Source organism: Furipterus horrens, unplaced genomic scaffold, assembly GCF_987537825.1.
Source record: "Furipterus horrens unplaced genomic scaffold, mFurHor1.1.pri manual_scaffold_3, whole genome shotgun sequence".
Classification (NCBI taxonomy): domain Eukaryota; kingdom Metazoa; phylum Chordata; class Mammalia; order Chiroptera; family Furipteridae; genus Furipterus; species Furipterus horrens.
This window is the reverse complement of record NW_028327173.1, coordinates 36,803,127-36,821,380: the sequence shown is the minus strand read 5'-3', so window position 1 is coordinate 36,821,380 and position 18,254 is coordinate 36,803,127. Positions and strand designations below refer to the sequence as shown.

Here is an 18,254-nt window from a genome sequence, read left to right as displayed (position 1 = left end):
AGGGTGCACAGGAAGCTGGAGGGATGCATGGGGAGAACACCTGCCCCATGGCCAGCTCTGGCTGCTTCTAGTGCCTCCATGGACAAAGCCAGCGACCCGGCGGAGCAGGAGGTCCTCATTGATGATCAGCTGCACTCTCCGGAGGGCCTGGCGGTGGACTGGGTCCACAAGCACATCTACTGGACTGACTCGGGCAACAAGACCATCTCAGTGGCCACAGTCGATGGCAGCCGCCGACGCACTCTTTTCAGCCATGACCTCAGTGAACCCCGGGCCATCGCTGTAGACCCCCTGCGAGGGTGAGTGTCCTTACCTAGAACTTCCCATTCTCCTACGGTAGGCACTCAGTCCTCATTCGTCTGTCATAAGAGCTCTCTTGAGGGCTCTGGAAGGCCCTGGGCTCCTCAGCCTATTAACCCCTGACCAAGGGTACTTGGGGCATTGGTCTCCAGGGCTCTCCCAGGACCCTACCCCTCACTCATCTGATCGTAGAATGAGAGCACCTCAGAGCAGAGCATGGCTCTAGAGATGGCCTGGTAGATGCTCCTGGGGCAGGACGTCTGTCCTCAGGCTGCTGTACATGGCAGACAGGCATCTGGTGGCTGCTCACACACTTCCAGACACAGGAGACCATTCCTTCTCCTGGGCCTATTTCATTCTGGGACAGTTCTGCCCATTAGAAAGTATATTTTTATTGTTGTTTGTTTGTTCTCTCATATTCCCCAATCTGCCTCCCTTTGACTTCTTCCATAGTCCTGATGTAAGTACATGAGGTGAAACCACTCAACCCAGTGCCTGGCACATAGTAAGAACTCAATAAATGTTCGGCAAAAAGAGAGAGAGGAGCCCTAGACAGTTCAAGCTGTGTGACCCTGGTAGGCCATCCACTTTCTCCTCTGGAGACTGGAAAAGTAAGAGTGGGTTGACAAGGGCCCTTCCCACACTGGCATGCTAGGGCTCTGACTGGAGCTGCTGGAAGTGGGAGATGGGCTCCCAGACTATCCAGCAGAGGCCGGTGGACACTTGGGGAATACAGGCCTCCCAAGACTCAGATGAGGTGAAGGCTGAAGCACCTGCTAACTGTAACATTCGATGGTTCCAGTGGATTTCAGAGGTCTTCTCAGTTCCTGCTAAGCATAATCTTCAACATTCAGTGGGTCATTGAGCCCTTGTGATCCAGACCACCCCAATCATGTCCTTGACAAGAAACCCCATTGGGTTCTTCTCTCTTTTAGGTTCATGTATTGGTCTGACTGGGGATACCAGGCCAAGATTGAGAAGTCTGGGCTCAATGGTGTGGACCGGCAAACACTGGTGTCGGACGATATTGAGTGGCCCAATGGAATCACCCTGGGTGAGCCCTGCCTTCCTGAGATTGGAAGCTGTTCTAGCACCTGGTTCTGACCACTGCCCTGAGCCCCCTGGGTCTTGTGTCTGCATCCCCCTCACAGTGCCAGCGTCTGTGTTTCCTGATGGTTGCCCCACACTGGCCTCCACTGAGGCCTGGCCAAGAGATGTGGGCAGGGAGGAGGTACAGAGAAGCAGAGAGCCAGGCTATGGTCCCAGCCTGGATCCCCTGTCCCCTTTTTCTTCCCCAAGATTTGCTGAACCAGCGCTTATACTGGGTAGACTCCAAGCTGCACCAGCTATCCAGCATCGACTTCAGCGGAGGCAACAGAAAGATGCTGATTTCCTCCCCTGACTTCCTGAGCCACCCTTTTGGGATAGCTGTGTTTGAGGTGAGTCCCGTGAGGGGAGACATGGCCCCATCAGGAAGGTAAAGCCTAGAAAAGGTTTATTCCGATAGAATGATCCCCTGAGAGTTGTCCAGATGGAAATAAAGGGTCAGGGAGGCCAACTGACGTGTTTGCACGCACTGTGTGAGCTGCCTCTGTGAAGAGGCTTTGCAGCCTGTTGTTCACCTGGCAGCCTTTCCTGTACTCCCTTTCCAAGACCACTCTCTCAGAGCACTGCTCAGAGGTAAGTCGCTAGACCACGTGTGTTTTCTCTCAGAACTCTCAGCATCCTGCACATGTACAGAAGGTATATTGGGGAGGAAGGGAAGAAGGAACTTCTATTTCCTTACAATGACTTACTATTGGAAATGGCCTGAGAGATGCTACTCAATTCAGCACACTTTTACTGACATTTCCTGGACCCTGGGGTCATAGAAGTTAATCAGACAGCATCCCAGTCCTTAGGAAGACCCCAAGAGGGTGGGAATTAAGACCCTCCCATGTGCTGACCCTAACAGCCTTTCTTCTTGGGGAACAAGGAATCAAGAACCAACAAAGGTCTCAGACACCCACCTCTTTCCCCAAACTAACGCCCACCAAGGGGAGGGAAGACAAAGGGACAGTGGTCTGTGGTGGGCATTGGCAATATTTGCTTGGTGTGACATCTCCCAGCAATGCTCTGAATTTATGGGCAAAGCCCTACTACAAGTCCAGCGCCAGCTTCAAAAGACAGGTATATTCAGACATGTGTACATGCTGATGCATATCTGTGGCATGTCTGTGTAAAATATATGTATGTATATGTGTGTACATGAATGCATTTAAAAGAGTGCATTCCTGTGTATGCTGGTGCTTGTAAATATGCATACCAATACTTAGACAAGTGCTTATTTAGGTACAAGTGTGCCTTTGTGTGTAGATGAGGACGTGGCTATGTGTCCAGATCTGTGCATGAGGCTGCATGGTTGTACCTCTCAATGTGACTGTGTCTACAGATGCACATCCAGGCTTGTACGGACTAACCACTGGGTGCAGGAGGCCCAGCATGGAATAGTCCTCAGTAGCTCACAAATCCCCTCCGATCATGGTCCTGGGTCCCAGTTATGGTAACAACTAATAGAGACTCAAACTTAGCTTTCCGCTGGGCTCCAAGAAGCAGGCCTAGCTAAGCCTTAGTGAGCAGCCTCCAGGACAAAGCACAAAATCACCAAAAAAGTCTCTGGGACAGAGGGAACTAGAGCACGTACCATGGATCAGAGGCTGAGAGTCCCACTGTGAGTCTGTGTGCAGGAGAGAGCAGGGGAAACGGCAGGGCAGTTCTTAGGACTGTGGTTTGGGGCTGAGCCCTCAGGCAGAGGTCATGGGTTCTGGCTCTAGACCTCCCATCCTCTATGTCTGTACCCCACAGGACAAGGTGTTCTGGACAGATTTGGAAAACGAGGCTATTTTCACTGCAAATCGGCTCAATGGCCTGGAAATCTCCGTCCTAGCTGAGAACCTCAATAACCCACATGACATTGTCATCTTCCATGAGCTGAAGCAGCCAAGAGGTGAGCCTCCCCAGGTACCAGGTCCCTGGCCCATGTCTTCTCCCTCCACTAGCCAGGCTGGTTCACGTTCATGTAACATAATGTCCCAGCACCCCCAGGAATCACAGCAGCAATCCCTCTCGCCACTCAAGTGCTTTGCTATCAGATATTGCATCTCATTTTGCCTCAAGCAAGCTCTTGGTGAAATAAGCCCGGGTCGTCGTCGTCGGCAGCCGTCCGTCTCGAGAGACGATGGTGTAGCTTCTTAAGAGTCTATCTGCACCACCGAGAATGGCTGTGCAGTCCGACTCGGGAGTGACGCGGTATCTGTCTCCTCCCGTGTTGAATCGACATCTTGCGATGACGCTGGAGTGTGCTCTCCAGTGGAGCTGAAGCTACAGAGCCTGGGCAGGGTGATATGGAGGGTCTGCTGTTGCCCATGCAGCAGACCCCCCCTCTCTTCGCAGCTGAAGGGTCCAAGGGAAAGACGGAGTCCATACAGCTTGGCTTCAGGTGCGCCGCAGGAGTTGCCGGTGTTGACTACAACGTCAAACCGCCTTAGGGACTCCGGCTCCGGATTTTCTGTCGGGGTTTACTCCCTTAGCCTTTCCCCTGAAGAGGTATGCCGCAAGGCAGCGGAGGTTTTTTGGAATCAGAGTTTTCCTTCTCTGATGTGCCCTGACTGGAAGATCGAACCAGCGACACTTAGCTCGCAGGCCGACGCTCAATCCACTGAGCCAAACCAGCCAGGGTAGTCATAGGATAACGATAGTACATATCCCAATTTTCCAAAATTCTCTCCAGTGGGCTGCCATCAGGGACTTGCCCAGAACTGCTTTTATTAACCCAGACATACATGCTAATGGCTATAACCAAAACAATCCCAAGGACTAGAAAACATATATACCACTCCGGCATCCATAATTCTATTACTTCCAGGAATTCTCCTAACCGGACAAACAAATCTAGTATCCACGATGCCATTATTTCAGAAATGCTCAGAAATAATTTTTAGCAAACAATCTTACTTCTCTAATCTCTTCCCAGTTCTGTTTTCTTTTCACCACACAGGCGTACTTAGGCGGTCGGCGCCCTCAGAAGGTGTCTCCCAAGGGGGTCGACCTGCCACGGGCAATTATTAACGTCCCATCTGGGTCGCCAAATTGTTACAGAACCCCTGGGCTGCTCCAGTTGAAAACAAACCCACGGGCTCTTTAGTTAGGGGCCCGATTGCCCGCCGCCAAAATTATAACTCTCAATACCAGAGTTTGGTGAAAAGAAAAAGAATTGTTTATTTAACAGTTATACAGATTTAGTTATTTGCGGATTTCTGTTGTTAAGTCTTATGCTCTTTAAAACACCCACAAACACATATCCTTGCCTCAAGCAAGCTCTTGGTGAAATAAGCCCGGGTATAAAGAAATAAATATCTAAATGCCCTATTTTTACCAATCCTGTGAGGTGTGGGTGGGTGTTACTGTTCTCGTTAACAGTTGAGGACACTGTGGCTCAGAGAGGTAAAATAGTGTTAGCAGGTGGCAGAACTAAAATCTAATTTGGACTCCAGAGTCCTTCTGCCATGAGGAGCACATTTCTCCTGATTTATTATCTGTATCCATTTGACAGTAGTATGAACTAATATGTCCTGTGGCCAGGTAGTAATTCAGTTTGTTGGTTGGGAACAGGAGCCAGGAACCCTACTACTTGGTTGTCCCCTCCTCTGTCACTAGGATATGCTAAGTCTAACTGGGACTGGGGGTCGGCTGCCAGAGTGAAGGTGAGAAAGCATAGGAGGGCAGAGAGATAGGGCTGTGGCCTTATTCTAAATCTAGAAATTTAAATAAGAAAGCGAAGTGGTATGTGGCATAGGGGAAAAACGTGGACTTTGGAGTCCAACACACCTCAATTTAAATTCTATCCCCAAAATTACTAGAGGTACAGTTGTGACAAGTTTATTCTCCTTGTGAGCCTAGGTTTCTTTTACCCATCAATCTGGGGCACGATGCCCACCTCCAAGAGTTGCTATCAGGATTCAGTGAAAGTGGGGATAAAACACCAGGAACCGTGCTGGAAGATGCCCAATAAAAGTAGTAGAGAAAGGTTTTTGAGCAAGCTGAGTGGGAGGGGCCTCATTCTTGGGAGGAGGGAAGACCTGGCCTGTCCTGTCTGTGCCCCATCTCTCTCTCTCTCCCTCCCTCCCATTAGCTGCTGATGCCTGCGAGCTGACTGCCCAGCCCAATGGAGGCTGTGAGTACCTGTGCCTTCCTGCCCCTCAGACCTCCAGCCACTCTCCCAAGTACACGTGTGCCTGTCCGGACACAATGTGGCTGGGCCCAGACATGAAGAGGTGTTACCGAGGTAAGGGACCTACCGGGAGGGGTGGCCCCTGGCCATGTCAGACCTCCTCCCACTGAAATCCTCCCTTGGCTTCTAGGACACTCTGTGCCTCTGGTTTTCCTCCCCTGCCCTGACTTCCGGTTGCCTTTGCAGGCTCCTTTCCTTTACCTTCCTTGAATGCTGATGTCCCCCAGTGTCCTTCCAAGGCTTTCCTCTTGTGACTCCTCCCAACAATGCACATATACAGACAACATTTTCAATTCATGTTCAGGGGCTTTCTGGAACCCCTTGAAGACTTCAAATTAAGAGCCTTTGATCCCATGGCTTTAGCTACCATTTACAAGTATGCACAGTGACTATGAGTTTGGTTATTTCTTGCCCAGAACTTAATACACTACACAGAAACCCTTGTGTGATGTGATTGGTAATAGTTAATAATTCAACCATATAAATTTATATTTTCCCCCAGTCTTGATGCAGAGCCAAGGCCTTTTGTTTGAGCATAAGTCTGCTCAACTGTTTAAAGTGGAGTGGGATTTCAAACCTAATGCTATAACAGTATGTGTGTAAAATCCTTCTAGATATGATTTCCTCTCCTCCCAGACTTTTACAGTGGTCTTGCCCAAACCTAATTCTACAGCGTAGCTTTAATAACTCACCTTTATCAAATCAACTTGCAGTATAAACACAGACATAGTGTTTGCAATTCAGCTAAAGAAAAGATCACAGCCCATTTGGGAGTGTTAGAGAAGGGCACTTGAGCTGAGCTGTGAGGATAAGTTCACAAGTATAAGTGACAGAGGCAATAATTTAGGCACTAAAGCAATACAATTCTCTGTCTAAGTCACCTGCATGGTATTTCCCCTCCAGCACCTCAATCTACCTCAACTACGACGTTAGCCTCTACCACAATGAGGACGGTGTCTGACTCCGCAAGAGCCCCTGGGACCACCATCCACAGCCCCACCTACCGGAACCACAGCACAGAGACACCAAGCCTGGCAGCTGCCTTCCCCAGCCCAGTTAACGTCCCCAGGGCCTCCAGCATCAGCCCCTCGATCCCCAGCCCTGCAACCAGCAACCACTCCCAGCACTGTAAGGAAATGAGTTCTGCCCTCTTTCCTGATATGGGAAGCCAGCATGGGGGACTGTGTGGGGAGGAGAGATCACACCAGAGCTGAACATTGGATATCTCTGAGGAGGAAGCAAAGGGAGGTAGAGTGCCCACCCACGATTTAGGAGTCTTAGGTGCCCCTAACTTACAGAGGGTCTTGAAGGGAGCTACTTTCTGTCTCTGGACCTCAGTTTCCTCACCTACAGAGTGGAATAATAATTACCCTTCTCCTCCCTGCTTCACAAGATTGCCATGAGGGGCAGAGGAGACGGTGTAAATAGAAGTGCTCACACACACAGCCTCTGCAGCTCTGGATATGTGTCTGTGTGTCATGTGTTATGACATGTATATGAGGGAGTGTCCCTTAGATCTGGAAACTTCAACAGCTCTGGTCTCAGTTCTCAGCACCCTCAGTAGATTCCTCAGACGATAATATCCATAAATAGTCTGCTCGTGTCTCTTTCCAAATTCTGGGATAAAAGTAATTAAGTTCACCACTTATTAAATCATCAGGAGCAGTAATTATCACTGCTAGAAAAGTTCTCTCTCATTAACCAGCAAATACCTTTTTAATTGAGTTATCTGCCGAGGGGAGTTTATTTAAGAGGATAAACTTTCCCATACATGCATGGCCCAGAAAACCAGCAGCTCCACAGCACCTTTCTAACTGGGTCTGTCCTCCCAGCAGATGCTGGATTTTCAGAGTTGAGCACTTACCCAGAAGTTCAGAGAGGTGGGCAGAACATGAGGGAATTCTGGTTTCTCGCATCCAGGGCCAAGCCTCTGACCGGGAGCCCGCACTGGCTTCATCATGCTCCGTCCGGCTTTAGCATTGCCACCCCATGTTCGCTTGGGGCCCGAGGGGGAAGCCAGGGCACTGCCACCGTAAGCTCTGTAAGCAGTGCAGCTCTCTCCTTCCCTCAGTAACTAGGCTCCCTTAGAGCAACTTGGAGAAACAGACACACTGAGAACTTGGCATTTGGACCACTGCCAGGGGACAGTCATCTCCTCTCTGGGAGCAAAAGTAGATCTCGGTCTCTTCACACTTCAGAGGGTGGTCATGAGGGTCCAAGGGACAAATGCCTTCTAAATGACAAAGTGCTGCCCTGGCTGGTGTTGCTCAGTGGATTAAGTGCCGACCTGCGAACCAAAGGGTTGCTGGTTCGGTTCCCAGTCAGGGCACATGCCTGGGCTGTGGGCCAGGTTCCCAGTTGGGGGAGCGTGGGAGGCAACCACACATTGATGTTTCTCTCCCTCTTTCTCCCTCCTTTCCCCTCTCTCTGAAAATAAATAAGGTCTTTAAAAAAATAAAATAAACTACGAAGTGCTGAACACATGTTACAGTGAATATGGTTGCATGAGTGAAAAAGATGACACAACAGACCTTTTAAAAACTATAGTTCATTTCCCAAACACTTTTCAGTGTAGAATGTGCTTTTATATACCGTGTACCCCACTTCCTGCCCCCTTTGAACTAAGCAAGGCTGTATCAGGCATTGTGCTAAGTAAGCATTTACATAAATCCTCATTTAGTCTTTACAATATCCCTAGGAGACAGGTAATATTATTCCCAAGATAAAGATATCTATTTAGAATATATAATAACTTGCCCAAGGTCACATGAGTAGTGAGTAGTAGAGCTGGACTTGAACCCAAGAAGTCTGACCCAGAAGCCTGTACTCTTGATTCCACTACGTGATACTGAGTCCCATTTTAATTATGTCTTAAAAATAAACTGATAATGCAGACGGACAGACCAACCACCAGAAACAAGAGAGACATCATCCTGCAACGTTTGTATTTTGCAGATGGGAATGAAGGAGGCAAGATGGGTTCAACAGTCACTGCTGCTGTCATTGGGATCATCGTGCCCATGGGTGAGTGTGGCCCCCAGTCCCTGGGGAGGAGAGAGAGACCCAGCCCAGGGTCTGGGGAAAAGCACTAGAAGTATAGAGCCCTCAGCATGCTGCCCTGGCAGCCTTCCTGTCCACCTCCCAGTCCTGATTGAATTTGGTTTCTTAGCTTGGCCCACAAGGCCATTTAGGACCTGGCAACCATCCAGATGCACCCCCCCCCATGACCCCCTCATTCACATTCTGCATGCCAGCCATGTGAGGCTGAACTGTAGGCTTCATGGAACAGGGATGGTGTCTCTCATGCCCACCCCTCTTCCCAGCTCGCAGCAGCATCTGGCACATGGTAGGAAATAAAATACTTGTTGAATTAATGAGTAGAGCTGCTTACTGTTGCTTTAGTCATGCCACCCTGCTTTCTTTCTGTTTGGTTTTCCACAAACATTTATCAAGCAGCTACAATGTACCAAACTCTGTGATAAGGGGAGGGAAGGTGGCTAAAAAAGGATGAGACATGGTTCCTGCCCTCCAAGTTTATAGTCCTGTCAGAGAGACAGGCTTAACACAGATCATTTGATTATGACATGGTAAGTTCTAAAATTAAGTCATCCATAGTTCAGTGGAAGCATTTAACTTGGAATTGGAAGAGAAGAAAAGCAGGCAGGGAGGGTTTCCTAGTGGGAATTGCAAGATATTTGAGCTGAGTCAGCCAAGTGAAGAAGAATCAAGAGCAACGCAAGCAGTGAAGACAGCATGAACAAAGTCAGGAATGGGAAACAACATGGGGGTTGGGAGTGTAGGTTTGGAACCAGGAGTTCACCGTGGCCAGAATACAACATTTGGGTAAACCTCACAAAGAACGCCAGGGGCTTATTCATTCTCTCCCACCCCAATGTCCACACAGTCTCCTGTACATCCTGTCTCTCACACCTGTGTCATCTCTCGGTGGGATCTTTGAATTATGATTGTCTGTTCATAGATTCATTTCCCTTAATTGCCCATGAGTAGTACCTCAAGGTCAAGGACTTTGCCCACTTATCCTGAGAATCCCCAGTACAGTGGTGAGTTAGTGACTATTTTTAAAAATTCTACACTGTGCAAGGAACTGTGCCAAGTGCCAAGGATCCAGGGAAGAAAAAAAGATTTTAAGAGCTTTCAGTCTTTAATCAGACTCAGTCATAAAAAAGTGATTACACAGAGGTATTAATACGTATTTTGTGCTGTTATAGAGGCGTGATACTCTGTGGAAGAGAGGGAATGGTAAATGCTTCTAGAGGAGAGGGCATTTGCATTGGCCTTGAGAGGCTTCAAGAGTAAAGATGATGGTGAGGCTACTCCAGCCTCACATTGAGTGGGGTGAGTGGAAAATACTCTGAGCATGGTTTAGTGGAAGAGAAGCCAGCTCCTTTCCTGGCAGCCTCTGCTCTATAGAAAGGCATGTGTGTGCTGTTTCCTCAACAATAATCCATATTTTAAATTTCTGTTCATCTGATGGGAGAAAGATGAGTATTCTTTCCCTGCTTTTTTTCCTGTCTCATAAGCTTATTGGCCATTTATATTTCATCCTTAATGAATTACCTATTAAAGTCTTTTTTATTTTTCTATTGATTCTTTGTCTTACTCTTATTTATAGAAATGTTTATACATAATGAATGTTAAACATGTTACAAATATTTTCTCCCATAATGCCACTTGAAATTTATTTATGATATCGTTTGCCATGCATAAATTAAAATTTTTTAAGTATCAGATATATTGACCTTTTGTGTTATGACTTTTGGGTCTTGCTTAGAAAGGTTTGCCTCACCCTAAATTATTAAAATAGCTCCCTACATATTTTTATGCTACTTTAAACATTTTTTAGTATTTAAATACTAATGTACTAATACATTCGGAGTTTATTTCAGAGTATGGAGATAGAGATTTAACTTTTTTTTCCCATATGCCTGTCTAGCTCTCCCGAGACTGTTACTGGACAGCTTGTCCTTTCCTTCTGATGTATATTGTCATCTTTATTATAAACTACATGCTCCTACAAACTTTGATCTACTGCTAGGCTGTTATTTCTCCTCCACCAGTTATCTGTCTATTCCTATATACTAGAAGCACAACTTTGTGATATGTTTTAATATCTAATAGGACATTATTATTCTTGGAACATTTTTCCTAGCTATTTTTATTCAATTTCTCTTCAAGGTGAACTTTAAAATCATCGTGTTAATCTATAAAAATTATAATGGCATCTTATTCTTTAGATATATAAGTTGATGTGGAGAGAATTTATATTTCTACAATATTGAAGCTTCCCACCAAGGAATATGATATACTATTTATTTGAGCCTCCTTTTATGTCCTTCAGTAGAATTGTGTAGATCATATATAGGACTTGCACATACCTTTTTAGGATATCCTAGGTATTTTATAGTTTTTGTTAAGCTATTATCAATGTGTTCTTCTTCCATTCCATTTTCTAATTAGTTATTGCTGATTAACGTGAAAGCTATTGATTTTTATGGGGATTCTTGATTGGCTTAAATTATTTCTAAATGTTTTTCTAGCATTTTCCAGACATACACTATTTGTTGAGAATAACAGTTTTGTTTTTCTCTTTCCCATATATGTACCCTTTAATTTTTTATCTGGTCTTATTGCATAGCTATATCTCTGAGACAATAAATAGTAACAGTGATAACAGGCATCTTTGCCTTGTTCCTATCTTTAGTGGGTACTGATTACTATCATCTTGCCAAAGTGGAAACTCCCTCTATACCATCCTGGAAAGCTATTATCCAGACTCCATGTAAATGCTCAAGGTGATTGTTATCATAGGAAGATGGTTGCTCCATTTTTGCCCATCTCTGTTTGAGAACTTCCTCCTTTAAGCATTAATATATTCATTTGTTCTAGCTCAGAGCCTGTGTTTCCCTGCTCTGTCTTCTCGCAGAGCCCCTCCAGTTTGGAGAGAATGGTCTTCTTAGAGAAATCCAAGGAAGCAGCAGCATTAGGGCAAAGGTGTGGTGAAGAAATTCACTCATTCACTCAGTTCATGTTACTGAGCACTAGGCATAGAGAGAGAAAAAAGACACAGTCCCTGCCCTCAAAGAGCTCAGGCTAGTTGGGGGTACACACATGTAAAGTGCAATACCATGGTCTGGGAACATATGTGAGGGAGCCACTGACTCTACCTTGAGAAGTTGAGCAAGATTTCACATTTGAGCTGGATTTGAAGGATGAGTAATTCATGAAAGAAGAGACAGGAAAAGGGCTTCCAAGCAGCAGAAAAAGAACATGCAGAAACAGAGCCTAAGGAACAAGGGCAGTAAAATGGGGCAGCAAGAGATGCAATGATGTCTGAGCAACGGGCTGGAGCCCGCTGGAGGTCCAGTAACATGTCTCTTCCTCCAGCGGTAATAGCCCTCCTGTGCATGAGTGGCTACCTGATCTGGAGAAACTGGAAGCGGAAGAACACGAAAAGCATGAATTTTGACAACCCAGTGTACAGGAAAACAACAGAAGAAGAGGATGAAGATGAGCTCCACATAGGGAGGACTGCTCAGATTGGCCATGTCTATCCTGCAGTAAGTATTCCTTGCTGGAAGATTCCTTCCTCTCTTCTTTCCTCCCCTCTTCCCTTCTTCCCTTCCTTCCCTTCTTCCCTTCCTTCCCTCTTTCCTCCTTTTTTCCCTTCTTTCCTTCCGTTCCTCTTTCCTTCCGTCTTTCCTCCCTTCCTCCCTTCCTTTAAACATTTATCAAGAACCTACCATGTGCCAGGCACTTTTCTAGGCCCTCGGGACACAGAAGTGTTGGGGTGGGTAGTTGGGGTAGGAGGGTTATCAGGTCCATCTTGTACCTAGAGGCTCTTCCTGAAAGTAAAGACACCAAATATCTTTCTTTCTGCTGAGTAAGTTTTCAGAACCTTTGACCTGGAAGAGTAACTGGCCATTCAATTCAAATGTATTCATTTCAACAAACGCTGTATGAGCCAAGCTGGTTATGAGCTAAGCACCACATTAGGTTTTAAGTGTTCAAAAGGAAGGAAGGAATATACTTGCTCTCAAGGAGCTGGCGGCACTTAGAGCTAGCCACTTACTGTTGTGCAACTGTGTGCCAAGTGCCATGGTGGAAGCTCAGGAGTCCCCTCTTCTAGGAAGCTTTCCTGGCTTTCTTTGTTCTCCCACAGCCTCTCTCCATCACCGCACCGGTCACACTCTGGTCACCTTGTCTTTTTACTCTTTGGTCTTCCCACTAGACCGTGAGCTCCTTGAGGGCAGGACTATCTGATTAATCTGTTTTCCTGATGCCTAGCACGGTCTAGGTGGCTCCCAGTAAACGTGCTGAATAAACCAACAGGGGAGCTGTTAATTCTGTTTGGGAAATTTGGCAGGAATTGACTCTCAGATGAGGTGACAGATAAACTGCATCCTTGAAAGAGTAATAACAGTTTTCCAGGTAGGGAAGGAGGACAATGGCATTCCAGAAACAAGCATATGCAGAAGCTGAGCGGCACAATGGGGCATGGCTTGCTGGGGGAGCAAGAACTGCAAAGAGGCTGAAGCAGGTGTCATCAGGGGGCTGAGTGTAACCACCGAGGTCATTCAGTCCATCCCCCGTCAGGCAATCAGCAGCTTTGATCGCCCACTGTGGGCAGAGCGCTGTCTTGGGGAGACCAGAGAACTGGAAGACCCAGCCCCTGCCCTCAAGGAGCTTTTTGTCTTGCCGGGAGAACCAAGGTCACAGCCACACCAACTCCCGAAGAACCCTCTTTCCGAACTGCCTGTCGTCAAGTGCAAGGTAGGGCAGTGCCGCTCTGAGTCTGAGGGGCCGACAAGTGAGGGTGTGACCCCAGGCAGGTACAGCCAATCCTAGAAGGCTTTCTGGTTCTGGAACGCTGCAACCTGTGAACTGGGTATCGGGGCAAAGAGAAAAGATGGGTTGGTTAGCTGCAGATGGAGGAAATGGCATGTGGAAGATATGATTGAGTATGAGCAGGGCAGACTATTGCTGCTGAAGCAAATTGTACATGAAGGGGAGATTTGGGAAATGAAGTTGAGCCAGTGAGGGGGGCTAACAGGTGGCCTTCAGGAGCCTTAGCCTGGGCCGATCCAAGCAAACAGCTGCTTAACTAATTTTTAAAGGTCCCAGAGGGCACAGTGGAGGAAATATTGAGCTTGGAGTAAGGAGATGACTGCCGCTATTCTGCAGCCCTGTGATCTTAGTCAAATCTCTGCTCATTTCTATTTGTAAAATGGGAGTAATAACCCCCCCTTCTATCTGCCTCCTAAGTATATAAAGTTCAAGGGAGATAGCACATTTGAGAGTGCTTTGTGAGTTCTAAAGTACTCTGCACATGGGAAGTAGCATTGTTTCCAGAGAAGGAAACAACCACTCGGAGGAGCCGTTCCTAATGAAGCTACAGTAGAGCTGAGGAATAAGCTCCTGCCAGTTGCAGAGAAATTGGGTAGGAGAGTGAGGAAGTCAACATTTAGTGAGAACCTACTATGTATCAGACACCACTCAGTGTTTTACATACATTTTTCTCACTTAATCTTTACTGTAACCTTATAAAGTTGATGTTATTAGCTTCATTTTGCAGATGAGGAAACAGACTCAGAAGTTAAATGTTGCCTAGGATCACAACTAGGAAGTAGCAGAACCAGGATTTAAATACCAATCTGTATATTCACAAAAACCTGTTCTCAACAACCTGTTCTCTCCCCTTTCCTTCTGGGACCTGTCCTCAACCTAGAGATCTGTCTTAGAGAAAGCAGGAGGGTAACTGGACTAGAAAAAATACTCTCAAATATCTGTGCCAATGGAGGAAGTTCATGGTGCTCACACAAAACCACAAACCAAAAGATTATTTGAAAGGCAGTGGAGTTACCTTTTATTGTATATAGAATATCCAGAGATGGAAAATGCTAGTCTAGCTGTATTCCATGCTGGTTAGGTTGATCTAGAATACTCTGGACCCTGTGTGTGTTAGGTATTATATTAAGCACTCCACATACATCATCTCATTTGCTTTTCCAACAACCCTAGAAAGTAGGTTCTATTATTATTCCCATTTGACAGATGATGAAACCAAGGCTCAGAGAGGTGAAGTGGTTAGCCCAAATTCACATCACTATGAGAAGATATTGAAACACAGGTCTGTCCAGACAAGAGTATCCCAGAAATGGATGAGTGGGAAATAGGAATCCAACAGGACCAGCTGGGGAGAAGAAAACGCTCTGAAGGAAGGAAACTCACTCTGCATATTTCAAGTGTCATCTGTGTAGAAATCTCTGAAAGAGACAGAATCAGGGAACATCAGGAGATATAAAAAAACAGATTTCATGTCAATATACGTCCACTGTTCACATGGAATAGACTGGCTAGAGATTAGTGGTTTCTCCATCCAGGGTCAGCCCTTTGTCACAGAGGGAAGTCTAGCAGCTAATGACGTGAATGTAGGGCTGAAGGAAAGAGGTGTTGGATTTCATTGACCTTCATTGCCTTCCAATTCTGTATAATCAGTTGGGAGGGGTGCAGCAGATTATCTTCCTAACTCTGACTAGCATGCTAGAAACAAAGAGCTAATAACCTAGGGATAAACATATGCCAAAACTAACCCATTAAAGTTTAGCAAACCTAAAATCCTATACGAAAGGACTGTGAAAATTTGGATCTCTGCAGCCCTCCTTTACAAAGAAGTGGAACAGAATTATGGAGAAAGCTAAAGCTCTGTAGTCACACAGATCTGGGTTCAAATTTTAGTTCACCCCCTTGCTACATGATCCAGGACAAATGTTTAAGCTCATTGAGTCTCAATTTTTTCATCTGTAAAATAAATATGACAAATCTGTCTCTTAGGATAGTTTGAAGAGTATGTGAGTTAATGCCTGTAAAGTAATAGAATGTCTGATGCCTTATGCATACTCAGTGAATAACTCCTATGAGTCTAATGATGATTTCTTTGCTGTGTCTCCCCAGCGAGTGGCATTAAGCCTCGAAGATGATGGACTGCCCTGAGGATGGGACCACTCCCTTCGTGCCTCTCGGAATTCAGTTCCACGCACTACACTCTCTGGATGTTGTATGCCTGAATGGAAGGGTTTCTGTATTTGGGTCTGTGTGAGTGTGTGTGTGTTAGAGAGAGAGAGAGAGAGAGATTTTTAATTTATGTTGCGGAAAGGTAACCACAAAGTTATGATGAACTGAAAACATCCAAAGGATGTGAGAGTTTTTATATGTATAATGTTTTATACACTTTTTAACTGGTTGCACTACCCATGAGGAATTCATGGAATGGCTACTGCTGAGTGACTAACATGATGTACATAACCAAATAGGGCCGATGGTACAGTAGCTTACTCATCATTTAAAAACTATATTTACAGAGAGAGTATTTGATTTTGGGGGGATTTTTTAGGTTTTGAAATTGTGGGTTTTTTGGTAAATAAAAATGATTATGCTTTGTGGCTATTCATCAACATAAAGAAAAAAAGAAGAAAACACTTCAACTCCCTCCCCAATTTAATTATTTATTAACAAACTTCAAAAATAAGATTAGTTCTATAAATAATTTAGAGACACGAGAGTATTTATTTTGGGTATGACTGGCCCACCACACACACTCTGTGTGCATTTATGTTTGTCTGCATGTGTGTGCCAGAGAAAAATGGAGAGATGAGGAGCACCTATGGCTGTTGCTCAAGTACATAAAGATAAATATATATTAAAACAGTCCACAAAAGGGTATCTGTAGACTTCAGAGAAGCCTTTGGAAATGTGACTCAGAAGACAGATACCATGGTTTGTGCAAACATGCAGTGGAAGGGGCAGAATCTTTCCACCTCTGGCTATTCCTGGGACCCCAATCAGCCAGGAAAAGCCCATCAGCTCACCCATGGCTCTGTGACTGCTGCCTGGCCTTTTTCTTGTGTGGTTAAGACCAGCATACAGACGACCCAGTGCCAGAAGTTCTCGTGAGATCAGGTGAGAACATGCCTGAACCTTGGCTACTCCTTGTTTTCAAGTTCAGCATTTCGAGCAAGTTCATTTTCCTTCAGGACACTTGGGTTGAATTCATTAAGGTTTCTCTGAAGTACCCTGAGGGTACCTTCCTTACTTACAGGGAGCTAACTGGAGATGTTTCCAGAACAGCCCGTTTACTCTAGGGACTGGCTTAGGCACAGAACCTCTGAGATATGCTATGGATGAAGATGAGGATAAGGATGGTGGAATAGGTTTTGTTACATCTTCATCTCTCCCTCTTCCTCTCTACCATTTCCTTTAGGTGGGGAAGTGAAATACATAGGTTTGTTGCCATAATGTGTCCATATAGATGAAACTAATTTGGAGCTTAAGTCAGAAAAAGTGGACAAACCTAAAGTCCTATTTGAGGGGGAAATGGCAAATGCAATATTATAATACACTGGAATATATGTTCACACGGGGACTTGGTTTACTGCTTTGTAAATAAAAGGAAAAACTCTAGGTATATGTACAGATTTTTTTTTCCCACTATGGACACTTTCTTTGCTTTTCCTGGGCCTTGGGGGAGGTGGGGGAGAAGTGCTCTTTTTCTCTTTGCGGGGTCTACCATTTAAAACATAACCCTACAGTCCCAGAAGGAATTCAGTCCCTGCTGGCTCTCTCATCTTTTCTAAACTCTGCTGTTCTGCCACTTCACTCCCACTGGGAAACCAGGGACAAGATGTGACACAGAAGTGCTTGGCTTACATAGGAACAGAGGACATGTATCTAACCTTAACATACCTGGAACTTGACACATTTAAGCAAATTCCTCTCCCCTACTTTTTGGCTGCCCCCAACTCAATGAAGCTTGGATGTCTCACCAGCTTGATATCCACTGAGTCTCCAGGCAGACATTCTAGAGTTCTATCACTCTATTTCTAGTATCTCTCTCTACATCACTCATGGTCTCCTAAATTCTGAGAAAACAACCGTATTCTGGAGCTGGGGCCCTATACTTTGCGTAAACAAGCAATTTCCTCATAATATGTACGTGTTGATAGTTCCGAAACCTCTATTGAGAGGGTAAATGCAATTGACCTAAAATGATCGTTACCAAACAGAATTTAAAAAACAGGTGGCCAACTCCTATGGAGCTTAATTACTTCCTATTATTCTTTAAAGAATGGAAAGTAAAATAACTTTTGAATGGAGAAAAAGGATGAAAGTGAAATTGAAATTTACACAAAACAAGCAACGTTTTCCTGTAACCTGGCTCTAAAGAAAAAGAATTTCCTAGGGAAATAATAACAGTGACTAATGCAAAATATCTAAACTTTCAGTTGATCCTGGCCTTCACAGAAAAAATAATGAATGGGATCAGGATGATTCAGCCTGGGAGCTCAAAATGATGATGAAACACAACTTTCTCGGAGACACTCATGTTTTCTGAATATGCTACAACTGCAGTTTGAAAGAGGCAGCTATGGGAGCAAACTATAAAGGACAAAATGGTGGAATACTCACGTGTCACATGGCAGTAAAATAGATGAAATCTAAGGAGTCAGGTTCATCCTCTAGTCCTGAAGGCTTTTAAGCCTCATTCTGAGGTTTAGGTGCATTTCTGTTGCCTTTTGGTCCCGCGCCATCATAGATCAACAGTCAGGAATGGGTCATTGGACTATAAAGCTGGGAGGAAGCTTAGACATAAAGCCAGGAGTAAGAGAAT

General features: G+C 45.4%; 1 protein-coding gene across 5 annotated transcripts in view; it reads left to right on the top strand.

Annotated features, from left to right (window-relative positions):
* LRP8 (LDL receptor related protein 8) overlaps window positions 1–15,714 on the top strand; it is a 73,073-nt gene extending 57,359 nt beyond the window's left edge. For all 5 annotated transcript variants that reach the window (XM_090269499.1, XM_090269498.1, XM_090269497.1 and 2 more), the window contains 9 exons: window positions 72–299; window positions 1,236–1,354; window positions 1,600–1,739; window positions 3,145–3,286; window positions 5,471–5,623; window positions 6,473–6,697; window positions 8,525–8,593; window positions 11,975–12,147; window positions 15,542–15,714. In XM_090269499.1, the coding sequence (XP_090125625.1) occupies window positions 72–299; window positions 1,236–1,354; window positions 1,600–1,739; window positions 3,145–3,286; window positions 5,471–5,623; window positions 6,473–6,697; window positions 8,525–8,593; window positions 11,975–12,147; window positions 15,542–15,580 (1,288 nt within the window). In that variant the 3' untranslated portion in view covers window positions 15,581–15,714. The remainder of the gene's footprint in view (window positions 1–71; window positions 300–1,235; window positions 1,355–1,599; window positions 1,740–3,144; window positions 3,287–5,470; window positions 5,624–6,472; window positions 6,698–8,524; window positions 8,594–11,974; window positions 12,148–15,541) is intronic.
* The last annotated feature ends 2,540 nt before the right edge of the window (window positions 15,715–18,254 follow it).